Source organism: Salvelinus alpinus, chromosome 14 (genome assembly GCF_045679555.1).
Source record: "Salvelinus alpinus chromosome 14, SLU_Salpinus.1, whole genome shotgun sequence".
In the NCBI taxonomy this organism is placed as follows: domain Eukaryota; kingdom Metazoa; phylum Chordata; class Actinopteri; order Salmoniformes; family Salmonidae; genus Salvelinus; species Salvelinus alpinus.
Genome location: NC_092099.1, coordinates 54,799,378 through 54,821,369, shown reverse-complemented (window position 1 = coordinate 54,821,369; position 21,992 = coordinate 54,799,378). Strand labels below are relative to the sequence as shown.

General features: G+C 47.2%; 1 protein-coding gene across 2 annotated transcripts in view; it reads left to right on the top strand.

Annotated features, from left to right (window-relative positions):
- The window catches only part of LOC139539100 (solute carrier family 15 member 2-like), a 60,669-nt gene that overhangs the window by 6,612 nt on the left and 32,065 nt on the right, over positions 1–21,992 (top strand). For both annotated transcript variants that reach the window (XM_071341861.1, XM_071341860.1), the window contains exons 4-14: positions 249–390; positions 625–717; positions 2,607–2,706; positions 2,950–3,040; positions 3,706–3,783; positions 5,376–5,458; positions 5,654–5,737; positions 5,988–6,077; positions 8,019–8,063; positions 8,324–8,359; positions 8,690–8,778. In XM_071341861.1, coding sequence (XP_071197962.1) covers positions 249–390; positions 625–717; positions 2,607–2,706; positions 2,950–3,040; positions 3,706–3,783; positions 5,376–5,458; positions 5,654–5,737; positions 5,988–6,077; positions 8,019–8,063; positions 8,324–8,359; positions 8,690–8,778 — 931 coding nt within the window. The remainder of the gene's footprint in view (positions 1–248; positions 391–624; positions 718–2,606; positions 2,707–2,949; positions 3,041–3,705; positions 3,784–5,375; positions 5,459–5,653; positions 5,738–5,987; positions 6,078–8,018; positions 8,064–8,323; positions 8,360–8,689; positions 8,779–21,992) is intronic.

Genomic DNA, 21,992 nt, shown 5'->3' with positions numbered 1-21,992 from the left:
ACTCCCTGTCTGACCACTACTTCCTCTACTTCCTGAAACACACTTCTTGAAAAAGAAAATGTGTTATCAATAAACACATTTTCTTGTGTTATTGCCAAACTCTATTTATCGCATTTATTGATAACACATTTTCTTTTACAATAAAGACCTGACCAAGAGGGAGCGATGATATACTGTATTCTTCAAACTCTGATCCCCGGTGCTTCCTTATCTATTTCTCCTTACTTCCCGGCTGTGCTTGCGTGAAGCGGTGCTGACGCTGTACTTCATCAACTACCTGCATTGGGACCAGAACCTGTCCACAGCAGTGTACCATGCCTTCTCCAGCCTCTGCTACTTCACCCCTGTTCTGGGGGCCCTCATTGCTGACTCCTGGTTGGGCAAGTTCAAGTGAGTTTGATGGAGAAGGCAATGCCTCCAATCCCTCAGTGGGAAATATATGAGGCTGGTGTCACTTTAGATTGGAGGATGGGCTGCATTCCATTCCAGCCATAACAATGAGCCTGTCCTCAGATTTTTCCCTCCAACAGCCTCCACTGTTGTTGTTCCGATGTTGAATCTTGTCTTAGTTGACGAGAAGCTGAGGTAACTGTGAAAGTCACTACTGTGTCATGTCATCCACAGGACCATTGTTTACCTCTCTGTTGTCTATGTGCTCGGTCACGTCGTCAAGTCGGTTGGGGCCATACCGAGTGTGGGGGACTCGACCATACACATGTGAGTAGTCTGACAAATTGATTGATACAGTTGAAGTTGGAAGTTTACATACACTTAGGTTGGAGTCATTAAAACTCGTTTTTCAACCACTCCACAAATTTCTTGTTAACAAACTATAGTTTTGGCAAGTCGGTTAGGACATCTACTTTGTGCATGACAAGTAATTTTTCCAACAATTGTTTACAGATAGATTATTTCACTTATAATTCACTGTATCACAATTCCAGTGGGTCATAAGTTTACATACACTAAGTTGACTGTGCCTTTAAACAGCTTGGAAAATTCCAGAAAATTATGTCATGGCTTTAGAAGCTTCTGATAGGCTAATTGACATAATTTGAGTCAATTGGAGGTGTACCTGTGGATGTATTTCAAGGCCTACCATCAAACTCAGTGCCTCTTTGCTTGACATCATGGGAAAATCAAAAGAAATCAGCCAAGACCTCAGAAAAAAATTCTAGACCTCCACAAGTCTGGTTCATCCTTCGGAGCAATTTCCAAACGCCTGAAGGTACCACGTTCATCTTTATAAACAATAGTACGCAAGTATAAACACCATCGGACCACGCAGCCATCATACCGCTCAGGAAGGAGACGCGTTTTGTCTCCTAGAGATGAACGTACTTTGGTGTGAAAAGTGCAAATCAATCACAGAACAATAGCAAAGGACTTTGTGAAGATGCTGGAGGAAACAGGTACAAAAGTATCTATATCCACAGTAAAACTAGTCCTATATCAACATAACCTGAAAGGCCGCTCAGCAAGGAAGAAGCCACTGCTCCAAAACCACCATAAAAAAAGCCAGATTATGGTTTGCAACTGCACATGGGGACAAAGATTGTACTTTTTGGAGAAATGTCCTCTGGTCTGATGAAACAAACATTGAACTGTTTGGCCATAACGACCATCATTATGTTTGGAGGAAAAAGGGGCAGGCTTGCAAGCCGAAGAACACCATCCCAACCGTGAAGCACGGGGGTGGCAGCATCATGTTGTGGGGGTGCTTTGCTGCAGGAGCAACTGGAGCACTTCACAAAATATATGGCATCATGAGGAAGTAAAATTATGTGGATATATTGAAGCAACATCTCAAGACATCAGTCAGGAAGTTCAAGCTTGGTCGCAAATGGGTATTCCAAATGGACAATGACCCCAAGCATACTTTCAAAGTTTTGGCAAAATGGCTTAAGGACAACAAAGTCAAGGTATTGGAGTGGCCATCACAAAGCCCTGACCTCAATCCTATAGAAAATGTGTGGGTAGAACTGAAAAAGCATGTGCGAGCAAGGAGACCTACAAACCTGACTCAGTTACACCAGCTCTGTCATGGAGGAATGGGCCAAAATTCACCCAATTTATTGTGGGAAGCTTGTGGAAGGCTACCCGAAACATTTGACCCAAGTTCAATAATTTAAAGGCTACGCTACCAAATACTAATTGAGTGTATGTGAACTTCTGACCCACTGGGAATGTGATGAATGAAATAAAAGCTGAAATAAATAATTCTCTCTACTATTATTCTGACATTTCACATTCTTAAAATAAAGTGGTGATCCTAACTGACCGAAGACAGGGAATTTTTACTATTATTAAATCAGGAATTGTGAAAAACTGAGTTTAAATGTATTTGGCTAAAGTGTAGGACAGAGACCTGCTCAGTAGTAAAGCATTATGGACAGCAGCATCAATTCATTGTTTAACTGACCCGTTAGTATGAGTCATGTATTACTCTAGAAAACACATACAGCTTTTAATGACTTTTAATGATTGTGAAAAACTGAGTTTAAATGTATTTTGCTAAGGTGTATGTAAACTTCCGACTTCAATGTGCATCTGAGATAGGAATGTTGACCAACCTTAAACTCAACAATGTTCTCTCTCTCTCTCAGAGCATTGTCTATGGTGGGGCTGATCCTTATAGCCTTTGGCACAGGAGGCATCAAACCCTGTGTAGCAGCGTTCGGAGGTGATCAGTTTGATGAAGAACATGTAAGAGATTCTATCAGTCTAGTCTTAAATACACACTAATAATACTCTTATTGCAACATATGAGGAAGTTCTCAATCTAATACCTGTTATTACTGAAATGTGTAGGCTTAGCTACAGAAGAATGGGATAAAAAATTATGCTACAAATTGAAGAAAAAACTAATTTGACCTGAAAAAGTATCAAATTAATTTATGATATTAAACGGTGTTCACCATCATTGGGTTTTCTCCCTTGTTACCTCAGACGAACGAAAGGAGGAAATTCTTCTCCATCTTCTATATGTCCATCAATGCTGGGAGTGTCTTATCGACAGTCATCACTCCAATACTGCGAGGTTCGTGTCCACATTAACCTTAACCCTTATCTCAAAGGTGAAAGGCATTGATGGCTCAGGCCTCTCAGGTGAAAGGCATTGAGGGCTCAGGCCTCTCAGGTGAAAGGCATTGAGGGCTCAGGCCTCTCAGGTGAAAGGCATTGAGGGCTCAGGCCTCTCAGGTGAAAGGCATTGAGGACTCAGGCCTCTCAGGTGAAAGGCATTGAGGGCTCAGGCCTCTCAGGTGAAAGGCATTGAGGGCTCAGGCCTCTCAGGTGAAAGGCATTGAGGGCTCAGGCCTCTCAGGTGAAAAGCATTGAGGGCTCAGGCCTCTCAGGTGAAAGGCATTGAGGGCTCAGGCCTCTCAGGTGAAAGGCATTGAGGGCTCAGGCCTCTCAGGTGAAAGGCATTGAGGGCTCAGGCCTCTGAAGTGAAAGGCATTGAGGGCTCAGGCCTCTCAGGTGAAAGGCATTGAGGGCTCAGGCCTCTCAGGTGAAAGGCATTGAGGGCTCAGGCCTCTCAGGTGAAAGGCATTGAGGGCTCAGGCCTCTCAGGTGAAAGGCATTGAGGGCTCAGGCCTCTCAGGTGAAAGGCATTGAGGGCTCAGGCCTCTCAGGTGAAAGGCATTGAGGGCTCAGGCCTCTGCCTTTGCTCATGGCTGCTGCTGTATGTTCTTGCACTTACAGGAAATGTGCAGTGTTTTGGCGGTGACTGCTACGCTCTTGCTTTCGGAGTACCAGCCATTTTGATGGTCATTGCTCTAGGTGAGTGTGCTCTCTTCTTCACACCTTATCTAATGAAGCTAGTCTGGGTTTCTGTTGCATACTTGGAGTAGAATATACCCATTGGGTAAACCTGGTTGAAATGACGTTATTAAATGACCAGATTACAACCTTGCCGGCTGGGGGTACAGTATGTATTGAATGCATTCAGCACAGACTTGGTTGTGCAGCAGGCTTGTATACACGAGCTACTGCACTATTCATATAGCCAAGCTGCCATTATGTGTAATTATACACCAGGGGGGATGTGGCCCCTCGAGTTGGAAAACAGGATTTTGTTTTGATGGTACATGCTTTAGTGAGGTAGAGGCAGTGAACACTAAATCCCATATGGATTGAGAGGAATGGGATTCAGAGGCAGTCATCAGAAAGATCCTAGTGGCAGGATCACAGAGGCAGTCATCAGAAAGACCCTAGAGGACTACAGAGGTGTGTAAACATGGCGCCTCGCCAGTCAAAACAACCCTGAACTGTGTTACACACACACACACACACACACACACACACACACACACACACACACACACACACACACACACACACACACACACACACACACACACACACACACACACACACACACACACACACACACACACACACACACACACACACACACACACACACACACACACACACACACACACACACACACAGTCTTGTCCATAATAACATAGTGCTTGATTCAGTGGTGGGTGGGGGACAGTAACAATACAACCTGTTGTTGACATATGAAAATACAGTCTGAAGGTCTTTTGGCTAGTTGGTTTTAGCTCCTGGGCTGAATAAATGTCACACACCCAGATAACACACATCATCAACACTCCGTGCTAGACAAGAAGTTTACTCTAACAGGGAGTGTGTTTCTTCTTTACCTTTACCCCTTCATGGATGACCAGGGATAGAAATGACCAGGGATAGAAATGACCAGGGATAGAAATGACCAGGGATAGAAATGACCAGGGATAGAAATGACCACGGATAGAAATGACCAGGGATAGAAATGACCACGGATAGAAATGACCAGGGATAGAAATGCCAAAAACCCACTCTAGGAACTCCTAGAATTCACCATTTTACAGGAACTCCCAGAATTCACAGTTTTACAGGAACTCCTAGAATTCACAGTTTTACAGGAACTCCTAGAATTCACAGTTTTACAGGAACTCCTAGAATTCACAGTTTTACAGGAAGTCCTAGAATTCAGTTTTACAGGAACTCCTAGAATTCACAGTTTTACAGGAAGTCCTAGAATTCAGTTTTACAGGAACTCCTAGAATTCACAGTTTTACAGGAAGTCCTAGAATTCAGTTTTACAGGAACTCCTAGAATTCAGTTTTACAGGAACTCCTAGAATTCAGTTTTACAGGAACTCCTAGAATTCAGTTTTACATGTCAAAAGGATTTCAAAGAGGGAACTCATTTCCTCTTGGATCTGACAGAAAGACAATATTGATGGTATTTTGTTTTGCGGTTAGGCAATGCTCTTTGGAGGATTTTTTTTATTGCGATAGTACATTTACAATCAGTAGATTCTACTCAACATCCACTCAAATGTGTCTATGTCTTTGTAGTCGTGTTCATCTCTGGAAGTGGGATGTATAAGAAGAGTCCACCTGAGGGGAACGTCTTATTGGATGTGTGTCGGTGCCTGGGGGTAAGTCATTCACCTCTCTCAACAGTCACACATTTCCATAGAAAGATGTGTCTCTTGTGGCAGATTGTTAACATTGCTGGCTAGTACACTCAAGATCTGGTTCTGGGTTCTGAGATAATAGAAAGATAAACAACTGAAGAATACTACCCCTGGGCTTACTGGACCATGACTGTTCCTGCTCGCTCCATCCTACAGTTGGCCATCAAGAACCGCTGGATGAGCTCTAAGTATGACTCTAAGAGGAAACACTGGCTGGACTGGGCAGAGGAGAAGTATCCGGTATGATTATCAAGAATGAAATAACTCCAGTGAGGACTATAATGACTTCATGGAGCTTTTAACTGTCCCATTAACAATGTTTCAGATTATAATACCATAATATAATATAAAGATGAGAAACATTTATGGCGATCTGGCTTACAGGTAAAAGGTATGTATCCATTCTAAGGAAAAGGTATATGTGTATGTATGAAGAAGTTTCTGGTGAAATGGACCCATACTGTATGTTCTCCTATGTGCTTCTCTACAGAAACGTCTGATCCATGAGATTAAGATGGTCCTGAGGGTTCTGGTGCTCTACATCCCTCTGCCCATGTTCTGGGCTCTGTTTGACCAGCAGGTAAGGACCCAATGCTTACCCTAACCAGCTTGGACCTTCCTAAATAGAACAGTAACCACCACCCTGGCTGTTAAAAAGCCCCTAAGCAGGACCTTTCATGGTTCCCAAACCCAGGATTCAGGCCAATACAGTAGATACGGACCAAGTAAAGACAAAACGGTTTGAAATTACATAATTTCAACCAGATTACAACTCTTTACTTTTTTAAATGATATTATTCCAACCAGCTTTGCCCTCTGGGACCCCAAGTTCTGCTTGCCTCACTGTTTGATCTTAAGGTATTGTTCTGTTGTCTCCTCTCATCTCCTCTCCTCTCCTCTCCTCTCCTCTCCTCTCTTCTCTTCTCATCTCCTCTCCCTCTCATCTCCTCTCCTCTCCTCTCCTCTCCTCTCCTCTCCTCTCCTCTCCTCTCCTCTCCTCTCCTCTCCTCTCCTCTCCTCTCCTCTCTTCTCTTCTCTTCTCATCTCCTCTCCTCTCCTCTCATCTCTTCTCTTCTCATCTCCTCTCTTCTCATCTCCTCTCTTCTCATCTCCTCTCCTCTCATCTCCTCTCTTCTCATCTCCTCTCTTCTCCTCTCTTCTCATCTCCTCTCCTCTCCTCTCATCTCCTCTCTTCTCATCTCCTCTCCTCTCCTCTCATCTCCTCTCTTCTCATCTCCTCTCCTCTCCTCTCTTCTCTTCTCATCTCCTCTCTTCTCATCTCCTCATCTCCTCCTCTCATCTCCTCTCTTCTCATCTCCTCTCCTCTCATCTCCTCTCTTCTCCTCTCCTCTCTTCTCAGCTCCTCTCTTCTCTTCTCATCTCCTCTCTTCTCATCTCCTCTCCTCTCCTCTCATCTCCTCTATTCTCATCTCTTCTCATCTCCTCTCTTCTCATCTCCTCTCATCTCCTCTCCTCTCATCTCCTCTCTTCTCATCTCCTCTTTTCTCATCTCCTCTCTTCTCATCTCCTCTCCTCTCATCTCCTCTCTTCTCATCTCCTCTCTTCTCATCTCCTCTCTTCTCATCTCCTCTCATCTCCTCTCTTCTCTTCTCATCTCCTCTCTTCTCATCTCCTCATCTCCTCTCCTCTCCTCTCATCTCCTCTCTTCTCATCTCCTCTCCTCTCATCTCCTCTCTTCTCCTCTCCTCTCCTCTCATCTCCTCTCTTCTCTTCTCTTCTCATCTCCTCTCTTCTCATCTCTTCTCTTCTCATCTCCTCTCTTCTCATCTCCTCTCATCTCATCTCTTCTCCTCTCCTCTCATCTCCTCTCATCTCCTCTCTTCTCATCTCCTCTCTTCTCATCTCCTCTCTTCTCATCTCCTCTCATCTCCTCTCCTCTCATCTCCTCTCTTCTCATCTCCTCTCCTCTCCTCTCATCTCCTCTCTTCTCATCTCCTCTCTTCTCATCTCCTCTCCTCTCATCTCCTCTCTTCTCATCTCCTCTCCTCTCATCTCCTCTCTTCTCATCTCCTCTCATCTCCTCTCTTCTCATCTCCTCTCCTCTCATCTCCTCTCCTCTCATCTCCTCTCTTCTCATCTCCTCTCCTCTCATCTCCTCTCTTCTCATCTCCTCTCCTCTGGTCAACGACCAAACAACACCACAATAACAACTGATTAAGAAAAAGTGCAAACCCCAAAACCCCATCCATCCAACCTTCTCTAACCCAGAGTCCCTGGGCACATTCCTCTGATAAAACACTGTGATTAAAACTAACAAGAAGAACAAAAACCTCTATCTTAGTTTTAATGAAGGGAATCTATGTTGTTTATAGGCACGAACATTTTGTTTGGCTTTGCATTAGGCATGTTAGAAGCCAAGGACATGCTGGATTGATGAGGTCTGATTATACCATTGAAGTGAATGGTGATGGCGAACCAGCTATCCAGTGCCATAGAATACAGTGAATGGGCCAGTGATAACATGATAACATTTAGCCTTCTTTGTTATATGGTACTATAGGGATCCCGCTGGACTCTCCAGGCCACCCGGATGAACATGGCCTTTGTAAGTTCTTTGTCTTTCTTTCAATGTACAGGACATTACAACAGGAGTCTCGTAGTGAATGGCCTTCGTAAGTTCCTTTCCTTTTCTAGCTTTTGAAACGGTGTAACAATGTGCTCTACAACTGTGGTAAAACCCAAGTGTACAACATTTATGATTTCATAGTATTTTGCATTGTTTTACTATCGTTGACTGTAATCTGAAATAGATATCTTGTTTGGAATCTGTGGAGATCTTGTTTGGAATCTGTCTCTATGTTACAGGGATCAACATTCGTTCTGAAGCCTGATCAAATGCAGGTGCCTGCAGCTTCTTACTCTCTTCCTAGTATTCTATAGTGCATTACGACTGCTGGTGATGTTTATACTGTAACTGTAACCATAGGTTCTCTCTATAATGGCCTTGAGTAAGACCACACGTGTTCTCTCCTGAACCCATACCCTTTTATAATGGACATTATCACCATAATGCTATCTCGTTATTGACTAAATAAATTGAGCAAGAATATTTACTAGTGTCTTTTCTAAGTTTGCTTCAGCAACCAATATGATTTGATGGTATTTTTTGTTGTGATTTTATATTGAGTCATCAGAAGCTTCCCTGTGTTTTGTTCTTCCTTGTTGTTTCAGATGTTAAACGCTCTGCTGATCCTCATGTTTGTGCCTATCTTTGACGTGGTTGTCTACCCACTCATAGGCCTGTGCAGGATCAATCTCACGTGAGTGGACCATGGCTGTGTCTGAAAACGTTATTATGCAGCTGTCAAATCCTTGCTTCCTCTGTCCTTATTTCCTCACTCTGTCTCAAAGCTCATTGGACGAGGATACCGTAGGGAGCTTGGAACTCGGCTCTTGGATCCTCACTTCCAATGAGCTTCAAGAGGAATTGTGGAAACAAGGACGGAGGAAGAAAGGGTTTGACGGCTGGAAACTACAGTCTTCAACAGTAGTTGAAGGCTGTTTGGGGCGGCAGGTAGCCTAGTAGTTAGTGTTGGGCCAGTAACTGAAAGGTTGCTGGATCATATCCCCGAGCTGACAAGGTAAAAACCTGTCGTTCTGCCCCTGAACAAGGCAGTTAACCCACTGTTCCCCGGTAGGCCATCATTGTAAATAAGAATTTGCTCTTAACTGACTTGCCTAGTTAAATAAAAAAACAGTCATCCTTCATGAGTAAGGAATGGGGCAAGAACAAGCATCATGTGGGTTGGACAACATTTTTCATGCTCCTCTTGGTCATAAAGAAAATGTTTGTAGCTGTTTTTCTGCAGTACCTTGTGATCTTATCATATCATGAGATACGTGGAAGATACGCTCAAACAATGTTGTGCAAACATCTTATGTAGTCCTACAGAAAGATAAAACAATTGACCACATTAATCATTTCTAAGAATGGAAACCGTTGTTACTGTGTAGTTCTGTGTAGTAGGGACAATATTGACCAATGTGCGTTGACGCCAAGTTGTCTTGTTGCAGTCCATAGGAGTGTGGTTTAGAGACAGAATGCCTGATACGTCTCCATCTCCCCTTTAGAGACAGAATGCCTGATACGTCTCCATCTCCCCTTTAGAGACAGAATGCCTGATACCGTCTCCATCTCCCCTTTAGAGACAGAATGCCTGATACGTCTCCATCTCCCCTTTAGAGACAGAATGCCTGATACCGTCTCCATCTCCCCTTTAGAGACAGAATGCCTGATACCGTCTCCATCTCCCCTTTAGAGACAGAATGCCTGATACGGCTCCATCTCCCCTTTAGAGACAGAATGCCTGATACGGCTCCATCTCCCCTTTAGAGACAGAATGCCTGATACCGTCTCCATCTCCCCTTTAGAGACAGAATGCCTGATACGTCTCCATCTCCCCTTTAGAGACAGAATGCCTGATACGTCTCCATCTCCCCTTTAGAGACAGAATGCCTGATACGGCTCCATCTCCCCTTTAGAGACAGAATGCCTGATACCGTCTCCATCTCCCCTTTAGAAACAGAATGCCTGATACCGTCTCCATCTCCCCTTTAGAGACAGAATGCCTGATACCGTCTCCATCTCCCCTTTAGAAACAGAATGCCTGATACCGTCTCCATCTCCCCTTTAGAGACAGAATGCCTGATACCGTCTCCATCTCCCCTTTAGAAACAGAATGCCTGATACCGTCTCCATCTCCCCTTTAGAGACAGAATGCCTGATACGGCTCCATCTCCCCTTTAGAAACAGAATGCCTGATACCGTCTCCATCTCCCCTTTAGAGACAGAATGCCTGATACCGTCTCCATCTCCCCTTTAGAAACAGAATGCCTGATACGTCTCCATCTCCCCTTTAGAGACAGAATGCCTGATACGTCTCCATCTCCCCTTTAGAGACAGAATGCCTGATACCGTCTCCATCTCCCCTTTAGAGACAGAATGCCTGATACGGCTCCATCTCCCCTTTAGAGACAGAATGCCTGATACCGGCTCCATCTCCCCTTTAGAGACAGAATGCCTGATACGTCTCCATCTCCCCTTTAGAGACAGAATGCCTGATACGGCTCCATCTCCCCTTTAGAGACAGAATGCCTGATACCGTCTCCATCTCCCCTTTAGAGACAGAATGCCTGATACCGTCTCCATCTCCCCTTTAGAGACAGAATGCCTGATACCGTCTCCATCTCCCCTTTAGAGACAGAATGTCTGATACGTCTCCATCTCCCCTTTAGAGACAGAATGCCTGATACCGTCTCCATCTCCCCTTTAGAGACAGAATGCCTGATACGGCTCCATCTCCCCTTTAGAGACAGAATGCCTGATACGGCTCCATCTCCCCTTTAGAGACAGAATGCCTGATACCGTCTCCATCTCCCCTTTAGAGACAGAATGCCTGATACGGCTCCATCTCCCCTTTAGAGACAGAATGCCTGATACGGCTCCATCTCCCCTTTAGAGACAGAATGCCTGATACGTCTCCATCTCCCCTTTAGAGACAGAATGTCTGATACCGTCTCCATCTCCCCTTTAGAGACAGAATGCCTGATACGTCTCCATCTCCCCTTTAGAGACAGAATGTCTGATACGTCTCCATCTCCCCTTTAGAGACAGAATGCCTGATACCGTCTCCATCTCCCCTTTAGAGACAGAATGCCTGATACGTCTCCATCTCCCCTTTAGAGACAGAATGCCTGATACGTCTCCATCTCCCCTTTAGAGACAGAATGCCTGATACCGTCTCCATCTCCCCTTTAGAGACAGAATGCCTGATACGGCTCCATCTCCCCTTTAGAGACAGAATGCCTGATACGTCTCCATCTCCCCTTTAGAGACAGAATGCCTGATACGGCTCCATCTCCCCTTTAGAGACAGAATGCCTGATACCGTCTCCATCTCCCCTTTAGAGACAGAATGCCTGATACCGTCTCCATCTCCCCTTTAGAGACAGAATGCCTGATACGTCTCCATCTCCCCTTTAGAGACAGAATGCCTGATACGGCTCCATCTCCCCTTTAGAGACAGAATGCCTGATACGGCTCCATCTCCCCTTTAGAGACAGAATGCTTGATACCGTCTCCATCTCCCCTTTAGAGACAGAATGCCTGATACGGCTCCATCTCCCCTTTAGAGACAGAATGCCTGATACCGTCTCCATCTCCCCTTTAGAGACAGAATGCCTGATACCGTCTCCATCTCCCCTTTAGAGACAGAATGCCTGATACCGTCTCCATCTCCCCTTTAGAGACAGAATGTCTGATACGTCTCCATCTCCCCTTTAGAGACAGAATGCCTGATACCGTCTCCATCTCCCCTTTAGAGACAGAATGCCTGATACCGTCTCCATCTCCCCTTTAGAGACAGAATGTCTGATACGTCTCCATCTCCCCTTTAGAGACAGAATGCCTGATACCGTCTCCATCTCCCCTTTAGAGACAGAATGCCTGATACCGTCTCCATCTCCCCTTTAGAGACAGAATGACTGATACCGTCTCCATCTCCCCTTTAGAGACAGAATGCCTGATACGTCTCCATCTCCCCTTTAGAGACAGAATGCCTGATACGCCTCCATCTCCCCTTTAGAGACAGAATGCCTGATACCGTCTCCATCTCCCCTTTAGAGACAGAATGCCTGATACGGCTCCATCTCCCCTTTAGAGACAGAATGCCTGATACGTCTCCATCTCCCCTTTAGAGACAGAATGCCTGATACCGTCTCCATCTCCCCTTTAGAGACAGAATGCCTGATACGGCTCCATCTCCCCTTTAGAGACAGAATGCCTGATACCGTCTCCATCTCCCCTTTAGAGACAGAATGCCTGATACGGCTCCATCTCCCCTTTAGAGACAGAATGCCTGATACGGCTCCATCTCCCCTTTAGAGACAGAATGCCTGATATGGCTCCATCTCCCCTTTAGAGACAGAATGCCGGATACGTCTCCATCTCCCCTTTAGAGACAGAATGCCTGATACGGCTCCATCTCCCCTTTAGAGACAGAATGCCTGATACGGCTCCATCTCCCCTTTAGAGACAGAATGCCTGATACCGTCTCCATCTCCCCTTTAGAGACAGAATGCCTGATACGTCTCCATCTCCCCTTTAGAGACAGAATGCCTGATACGGCTCCATCTCCCCTTTAGAGACAGAATGCCTGATATGGCTCCATCTCCCCTTTAGAGACAGAATGCCTGATACCGTCTCCATCTCCCCTTTAGAGACAGAATGCTTGATACCGTCTCCATCTCCCCTTTAGAGACAGAATGCCTGATACGTCTCCATCTCCCCTTTAGAGACAGAATGCCTGATATGGCTCCATCTCCCCTTTAGAGACAGAATGCCTGATACCGTCTCCATCTCCCCTTTAGAGACAGAATGCTTGATACCGTCTCCATCTCCCCTTTAGAGACAGAATGCCTGATACGGCTCCATCTCCCCTTTAGAGACAGAATGCCTGATACGTCTCCATCTCCCCTTTAGAGACAGAATGCCTGATACGGCTCCATCTCCCCTTTAGAGACAGAATGCCTGATACGTCTCCATCTCCCCTTTAGAGACAGAATGCCTGATACCGTCTCCATCTCCCCTTTAGAGACAGAATGCCTGATATGGCTCCATCTCCCCTTTAGAGACAGAATGCCTGATACGGCTCCATCTCCCCTTTAGAGACAGAATGCCTGATACCGTCTCCATCTCCCCTTTAGAGACAGAATGCCTGATATGGCTCCATCTCCCCTTTAGAGACAGAATGCCTGATACCGTCTCCATCTCCCCTTTAGAGACAGAATGCTTGATACCGTCTCCATCTCCCCTTTAGAGACAGAATGCCTGATACGTCTCCATCTCCCCTTTAGAGACAGAATGCCTGATACGGCTCCATCTCCCCTTTAGAGACAGAATGCCTGATACCGTCTCCATCTCCCCTTTAGAGACAGAATGCTTGATACCGTCTCCATCTCCCCTTTAGAGACAGAATGCCTGATACGTCTCCATCTCCCCTTTAGAGACAGAATGCCTGATACGTCTCCATCTCCCCTTTAGAGACAGAATGCCTGATACGGCTCCATCTCACCTTTAGAGACAGAATGCCTGATACGGCTCCATCTCCCCTTTAGAGACAGAATGCCTGATACGGCTCCATCTCCCCTTTAGAGACAGAATGCCTGATACCGTCTCCATCTCCCCTTTAGAGACAGAATGCCTGATACGGCTCCATCTCCCCTTTAGAGACAGAATGCCTGATACGGCTCCATCTCCCCTTTAGAGACAGAATGCCTGATACGGCTCCATCTCCCCTTTAGAGACAGAATGCCTGATACCGTCTCCATCTCCCCTTTAGAGACAGAATGCCTGATACGGCTCCATCTCCCCTTTAGAGACAGAATGCCTGATACCGTCTCCATCTCCCCTTTAGAGACAGAATGCCTGATACGTCTCCATCTCCCCTTTAGAGACAGAATGCCTGATACGGCTCCATCTCCCCTTTAGAGACAGAATGCCTGATACGGCTCCATCTCCCCTTTAGAGACAGAATGCCTGATACCGTCTCCATCTCCCCTTTAGAGACAGAATGCCTGATACCGTCTCCATCTCCCCTTTAGAGACAGAATGCCTGATACGTCTCCATCTCCCCTTTAGAGACAGAATGCCTGATACGGCTCCATCTCCCCTTTAGAGACAGAATGCCTGATACGGCTCCATCTCCCCTTTAGAGACAGAATGCCTGATACCGTCTCCATCTCCCCTTTAGAGACAGAATGCCTGATACCGTCTCCATCTCCCCTTTAGAGACAGAATGCTTGATACCGTCTCCATCTCCCCTTTAGAGACAGAATGCCTGATACGTCTCCATCTCCCCTTTAGAGACAGAATGCCTGATACCGTCTCCATCTCCCCTTTAGAGACAGAATGCTTGATACCGTCTCCATCTCCCCTTTAGAGACAGAATGCCTGATACCGTCTCCATCTCCCCTTTAGAGACAGAATGCCTGATACGTCTCCATCTCCCCTTTAGAGACAGAATGCCTGATATGGCTCCATCTCCCCTTTAGAGACAGAATGCCTGATACCGTCTCCATCTCCCCTTTAGAGACAGAATGCCTGATACCGTCTCCATCTCCCCTTTAGAGACAGAATGCCTGATACGTCTCCATCTCCCCTTTAGAGACAGAATGCCTGATACGGCTCCATCTCCCCTTTAGAGACAGAATGCCTGATACGGCTCCATCTCCCCTTTAGAGACAGAATGCCTGATACGGCTCCATCTCCCCTTTAGAGACAGAATGCCTGATACGGCTCCATCTCCCCTTTAGAGACAGAATGCCTGATACCGTCTCCATCTCCCCTTTAGAGACAGAATGCCTGATACCGTCTCCATCTCCCCTTTAGAGACAGAATGCCTGATACCGTCTCCATCTCCCCTTTAGAGACAGAATGCCTGATACCGTCTCCATCTCCCCTTTAGAGACAGAATGCCTGATACGTCTCCATCTCCCCTTTAGAGACAGAATGCCTGATACCGTCTCCATCTCCCCTTTAGAGACAGAATGCCTGATACCGTCTCCATCTCCCCTTTAGAGACAGAATGCCTGATACGGCTCCATCTCCCCTTTAGAGACAGAATGCCTGATACCGTCTCCATCTCCCCTTTAGAGACAGAATGCCTGATACCGTCTCCATCTCCCCTTTAGAGACAGAATGCCTGATACCGTCTCCATCTCCCCTTTAGAGACAGAATGCCTGATACGTCTCCATCTCCCCTTTAGAGACAGAATGCCTGATACGGCTCCATCTCCCCTTTAGAGACAGAATGCCTGATACGGCTCCATCTCCCCTTTAGAGACAGAATGCCTGATACGGCTCCATCTCCCCTTTAGAGACAGAATGCCTGATACCGTCTCCATCTCCCCTTTAGAGACAGAATGCCTGATACGGCTCCATCTCCCCTTTAGAGACAGAATGCCTGATACGGCTCCATCTCCCCTTTAGAGACAGAATGCCTGATACGGCTCCATCTCCCCTTTAGAGACAGAATGCCTGATACGGCTCCATCTCCCCTTTAGAGACAGAATGCCTGATACCGTCTCCATCTCCCCTTTAGAGACAGAATGCCTGATACCGTCTCCATCTCCCCTTTAGAGACAGAATGCCTGATACCGTCTCCATCTCCCCTTTAGAGACAGAATGCCTGATACCGTCTCCATCTCCCCTTTAGAGACAGAATGCCTGATACCGTCTCCATCTCCCCTTTAGAGACAGAATGCCTGATACCGTCTCCATCTCCCCTTTAGAGACAGAATGCCTGATACGTCTCCATCTCCCCTTTAGAGACAGAATGCCTGATACGTCTCCATCTCCCCTTTAGAGACAGAATGCCTGATACCGTCTCCATCTCCCCTTTAGAGACAGAATGCCTGATACGGCTCCATCTCCCCTTTAGAGACAGAATGCCTGATACGGCTCCATCTCCCCTTTAGAGACAGAATGCCTGATACGGCTCCATCTCCCCTTTAGAGACAGAATGCCTGATACCGTCTCCATCTCCCCTTTAGAGACAGAATGCCTGATACCGTCTCCATCTCCCCTTTAGAGACAGAATGCCTGATACGTCTCCATCTCCCCTTTAGAGACAGAATGCCTGATACCGTCTCCATCTCCCCTTTAGAGACAGAATGCCTGATACGTCTCCATCTCCCCTTTAGAGACAGAATGCCTGATACCGTCTCCATCTCCCCTTTAGAGACAGAATGCCTGATACCGTCTCCATCTCCCCTTTAGAGACAGAATGCCTGATACGGCTCCATCTCCCCTTTAGAGATAGAATGCCTGATACCGTCTCCATCTCCCCTTTAGAGACAGAATGCCTGATACCGTCTCCATCTCCCCTTTAGAGACAGAATGCCTGATACCGTCTCCATCTCCCCTTTAGAGACAGAATGCCTGATACCGTCTCCATCTCCCCTTTAGAGACAGAATGCCTGATACCGTCTCCATCTCCCCTTTAGAGACAGAATGCCTGATACGTCTCCATCTCCCCTTTAGAGACAGAATGCCTGATACGGCTCCATCTCCCCTTTAGAGACAGAATGCCTGATACCGTCTCCATCTCCCCTTTAGAGACAGAATGCCTGATACGGCTCCATCTCCCCTTTAGAGACAGAATGCCTGATACGGCTCCATCTCCCCTTTAGAGACAGAATGCCTGATACGGCTCCATCTCCCCTTTAGAGACAGAATGCCTGATACGGCTCCATCTCCCCTTTAGAGACAGAATGCCTGATACCGTCTCCATCTCCCCTTTAGAGACAGAATGCCTGATACCGTCTCCATCTCCCCTTTAGAGACAGAATGCCTGATACCGTCTCCATCTCCCCTTTAGAGACAGAATGCCTGATACCGTCTCCATCTCCCCTTTAGAGACAGAATGCCTGATACCGTCTCCATCTCCCCTTTAGAGACAGAATGCTTGATACCGTCTCCATCTCCCCTTTAGAGACAGAATGCCTGATACCGTCTCCATCTCCCCTTTAGAGACAGAATGCCTGATACGTCTCCATCTCCCCTTTAGAGACAGAATGCCTGATATGGCTCCATCTCCCCTTTAGAGACAGAATGCCTGATACCGTCTCCATCTCCCCTTTAGAGACAGAATGCCTGATACCGTCTCCATCTCCCCTTTAGAGACAGAATGCCTGATACGTCTCCATCTCCCCTTTAGAGACAGAATGCCTGATACGGCTCCATCTCCCCTTTAGAGACAGAATGCCTGATACGGCTCCATCTCCCCTTTAGAGAAAGAATGCCTGATACCGTCTCCATCTCCCCTTTAGAGACAGAATGCCTGATACCGTCTCCATCTCCCCTTTAGAGACAGAATGCCTGATACCGTCTCCATCTCCCCTTTAGAGACAGAATGCCTGATACCGTCTCCATCTCCCCTTTAGAGACAGAATGCCTGATACGTCTCCATCTCCACTTTAGAGACAGAATGCCTGATACCGTCTCCATCTCCCCTTTAGAGACAGAATGCCTGATACCGTCTCCATCTCCCCTTTAGAGACAGAATGCCTGATACGGCTCCATCTCCCCTTTAGAGACAGAATGCCTGATACCGTCTCCATCTCCCCTTTAGAGACAGAATGCCTGATACCGTCTCCATCTCCCCTTTAGAGACAGAATGCCTGATACGGCTCCATCTCCCCTTTAGAGACAGAATGCCTGATACGGCTCCATCTCCCCTTTAGAGACAGAATGCCTGATACGGCTCCATCTCCCCTTTAGAGACAGAATGCCTGATACCGCTTCCATCTCCCCTTTAGAGACAGAATGCCTGATACGGCTCCATCTCCCCTTTAGAGACAGAATGCCTGATACGGCTCCATCTCCCCTTTAGAGACAGAATGCCTGATACGGCTCCATCTCCCCTTTAGAGACAGAATGCCTGATACGGCTCCATCTCCCCTTTAGAGACAGAATGCCTGATACCGTCTCCATCTCCCCTTTAGAGACAGAATGCCTGATACCGTCTCCATCTCCCCTTTAGAGACAGAATGCCTGATACCGTCTCCATCTCCCCTTTAGAGACAGAATGCCTGATACCGTCTCCATCTCCCCTTTAGAGACAGAATGCCTGATACCGTCTCCATCTCCCCTTTAGAGACAGAATGCCTGATACCGTCTCCATCTCCCCTTTAGAGACAGAATGCCTGATACGTCTCCATCTCCCCTTTAGAGACAGAATGCCTGATACGTCTCCATCTCCCCTTTAGAGACAGAATGCCTGATACCGTCTCCATCTCCCCTTTAGAGACAGAATGCCTGATACGCCTCCATCTCCCCTTTAGAGACAGAATGCCTGATACGGCTCCATCTCCCCTTTAGAGACAGAATGCCTGATACGGCTCCATCTCCCCTTTAGAGACAGAATGCCTGATACCGTCTCCATCTCCCCTTTAGAGACAGAATGCCTGATACCGTCTCCATCTCCCCTTTAGAGACAGAATGCCTGATACGTCTCCATCTCCCCTTTAGAGACAGAATGCCTGATACCGTCTCCATCTCCCCTTTAGAGACAGAATGCCTGATACGTCTCCATCTCCCCTTTAGAGACAGAATGCCTGATACCGTCTCCATCTCCCCTTTAGAGACAGAATGCCTGATACCGTCTCCATCTCCCCTTTAGAGACAGAATGCCTGATACGGCTCCATCTCCCCTTTAGAGACAGAATGCCTGATACCGTCTCCATCTCCCCTTTAGAGACAGAATGCCTGATACCGTCTCCATCTCCCCTTTAGAGACAGAATGCCTGATACCGTCTCCATCTCCCCTTTAGAGACAGAATGCCTGATACCGTCTCCATCTCCCCTTTAGAGACAGAATGCCTGATACCGTCTCCATCTCCCCTTTAGAGACAGAATGCCTGATACGTCTCCATCTCCCCTTTAGAGACAGAATGCCTGATACGGCTCCATCTCCCCTTTAGAGACAGAATGCCTGATACCGTCTCCATCTCCCCTTTAGAGACAGAATGCCTGATACGGCTCCATCTCCCCTTTAGAGACAGAATGCCTGATACGGCTCCATCTCCCCTTTAGAGACAGAATGCCTGATACGGCTCCATCTCCCCTTTAGAGACAGAATGCCTGATACGGCTCCATCTCCCCTTTAGAGACAGAATGCCTGATACCGTCTCCATCTCCCCTTTAGAGACAGAATGCCTGATACCGTCTCCATCTCCCCTTTAGAGACAGAATGCCTGATACCGTCTCCATCTCCCCTTTAGAGACAGAATGCCTGATACCGTCTCCATCTCCCCTTTAGAGACAGAATGCCTGATACCGTCTCCATCTCCCCTTTAGAGACAGAATGCCTGATACGTCTCCATCTCCCCTTTAGAGACAGAATGCCTGATACCGTCTCCATCTCCCCTTTAGAGACAGAATGCCTGATACCGTCTCCATCTCCCCTTTAGAGACAGAATGCCTGATACGGCTCCATCTCCCCTTTAGAGACAGAATGCCTGATACCGTCTCCATCTCCCCTTTAGAGACAGAATGCCTGATACCGTCTCCATCTCCCCTTTAGAGACAGAATGCCTGATACCGTCTCCATCTCCCCTTTAGAGACAGAATGCCTGATACCGTCTCCATCTCCCCTTTAGAGACAGAATGCCTGATACGTCTCCATCTCCCCTTTAGAGACAGAATGCCTGATACGGCTCCATCTCCCCTTTGGAGACAGAATGCCTGATACGTCTCCATCTCCCCTTTAGAGACAGAATGCCTGATACCGTCTCCATCTCCCCTTTAGAGACAGAATGCCTGATACGTCTCCATCTCCCCTTTAGAGACAGAATGCCTGATACGGCTCCATCTCCCCTTTAGAGACAGAATGCCTGATACGGCTCCATCTCCCCTTTAGAGACAGAATGCCTGATACCGTCTCCATCTCCCCTTTAGAGACAGAATGCCTGATACCGTCTCCATCTCCCCTTTAGAGACAGAATGCCTGATACCGTCTCCATCTCCCCTTTAGAGACAGAATGCCTGATACGTCTCCATCTCCCCTTTAGAGACAGAATGCCTGATACCGTCTCCATCTCCCCTTTAGAGACAGAATGCCTGATACGGCTCCATCTCCCCTTTAGAGACAGAATGCCTGATACGTCTCCATCTCCCCTTTAGAGACAGAATGCCTGATACCGTCTCCATCTCCCCTTTAGAGACAGAATGCCTGATACGGCTCCATCTCCCCTTTAGAGACAGAATGCCTGATACCGTCTCCATCTCCCCTTTAGAGACAGAATGCCTGATACGGCTCCATCTCCCCTTTAGAGACAGAATGCCTGATACGGCTCCATCTCCCCTTTAGAGACAGAATGCCTGATACGGCTCCATCTCCCCTTTAGAGACAGAATGCCTGATACGGCTCCATCTCCCCTTTAGAGACAGAATGCCTGATACCGTCTCCATCTCCCCTTTAGAGACAGAATGCCTGATACCGTCTCCATCTCCCCTTTAGAGACAGAATGCCTGATACCGTCTCCATCTCCCCTTTAGAGACAGAATGCCTGATACCGTCTCCATCTCCCCTTTAGAGACAGAATGCCTGATACCGTCTCCATCTCCCCTTTAGAGACAGAATGCCTGATACCGTCTCCATCTCCCCTTTAGAGACAGAATGCCTGATACGTCTCCATCTCCCCTTTAGAGACAGAATGCCTGATACCGTCTCCATCTCCCCTTTAGAGACAGAATGCCTGATACCGTCTCCATCTCCCCTTTAGAGACAGAATGCCTGATACGGCTCCATCTCCCCTTTAGAGACAGAATGCCTGATACCGTCTCCATCTCCCCTTTAGAGACAGAATGCCTGATACCGTCTCCATCTCCCCTTTAGAGACAGAATGCCTGATACCGTCTCCATCTCCCCTTTAGAGACAGAATGCCTGATACCGTCTCCATCTCCCCTTTAGAGACAGAATGCCTGATACGTCTCCATCTCCCCTTTAGAGACAGAATGCCTGATACGGCTCCATCTCCCCTTTAGAGACAGAATGCCTGATACCGTCTCCATCTCCCCTTTAGAGACAGAATGCCTGATACGTCTCCATCTCCCCTTTAGAGACAGAATGCCTGATACCGTCTCCATCTCCCCTTTAGAGACAGAATGCCTGATACGTCTCCATCTCCCCTTTAGAGACAGAATGCCTGATACGTCTCCATCTCCCCTTTAGAGACAGAATGCCTGATACGTCTCCATCTCCCCTTTAGAGACAGAATGCCTGATACGTCTCCATCTCCCCTTTAGAGACAGAATGCCTGATACCGTCTCCATCTCCCCTTTAGAGACAGAATGCCTGATACGTCTCCATCTCCCCTTTAGAGACAGAATGCCTGATACCGTCTCCATCTCCCCTTTAGAGACAGAATGCCTGATACGTCTCCATCTCCCCTTTAGAGACAGAATGCCTGATACGTCTCCATCTCCCCTTTAGAGACAGAATGCCTGATACGTCTCCATCTCCCCTTTAGAGACAGAATGCCTGATACGGCTCCATCTCCCCTTTAGAGACAGAATGCCTGATACGGCTCCATCTCCCCTTTAGAGACAGAATGCCTGATACCGTCTCCATCTCCCCTTTAGAGACAGAATGCCTGATACCGTCTCCATCTCCCCTTTAGAGACAGAATGCCTGATACCGTCTCCATCTCCCCTTTAGAGACAGAATGCCTGATACGTCTCCATCTCCCCTTTAGAGACAGAATGCCTGATACGGCTCCATCTCCCCTTTAGAGACAGAATGCCTGATACCGTCTCCATCTCCCCTTTAGAGACAGAATACCTGATACGGCTCCATCTCCCCTTTAGAGACAGAATGCCTGATACCGTCTCCATCTCCCCTTTAGAGACAGAATGCCTGATACCGTCTCCATCTCCCCTTTAGAGACAGAATGCCTGATACCGTCTCCATCT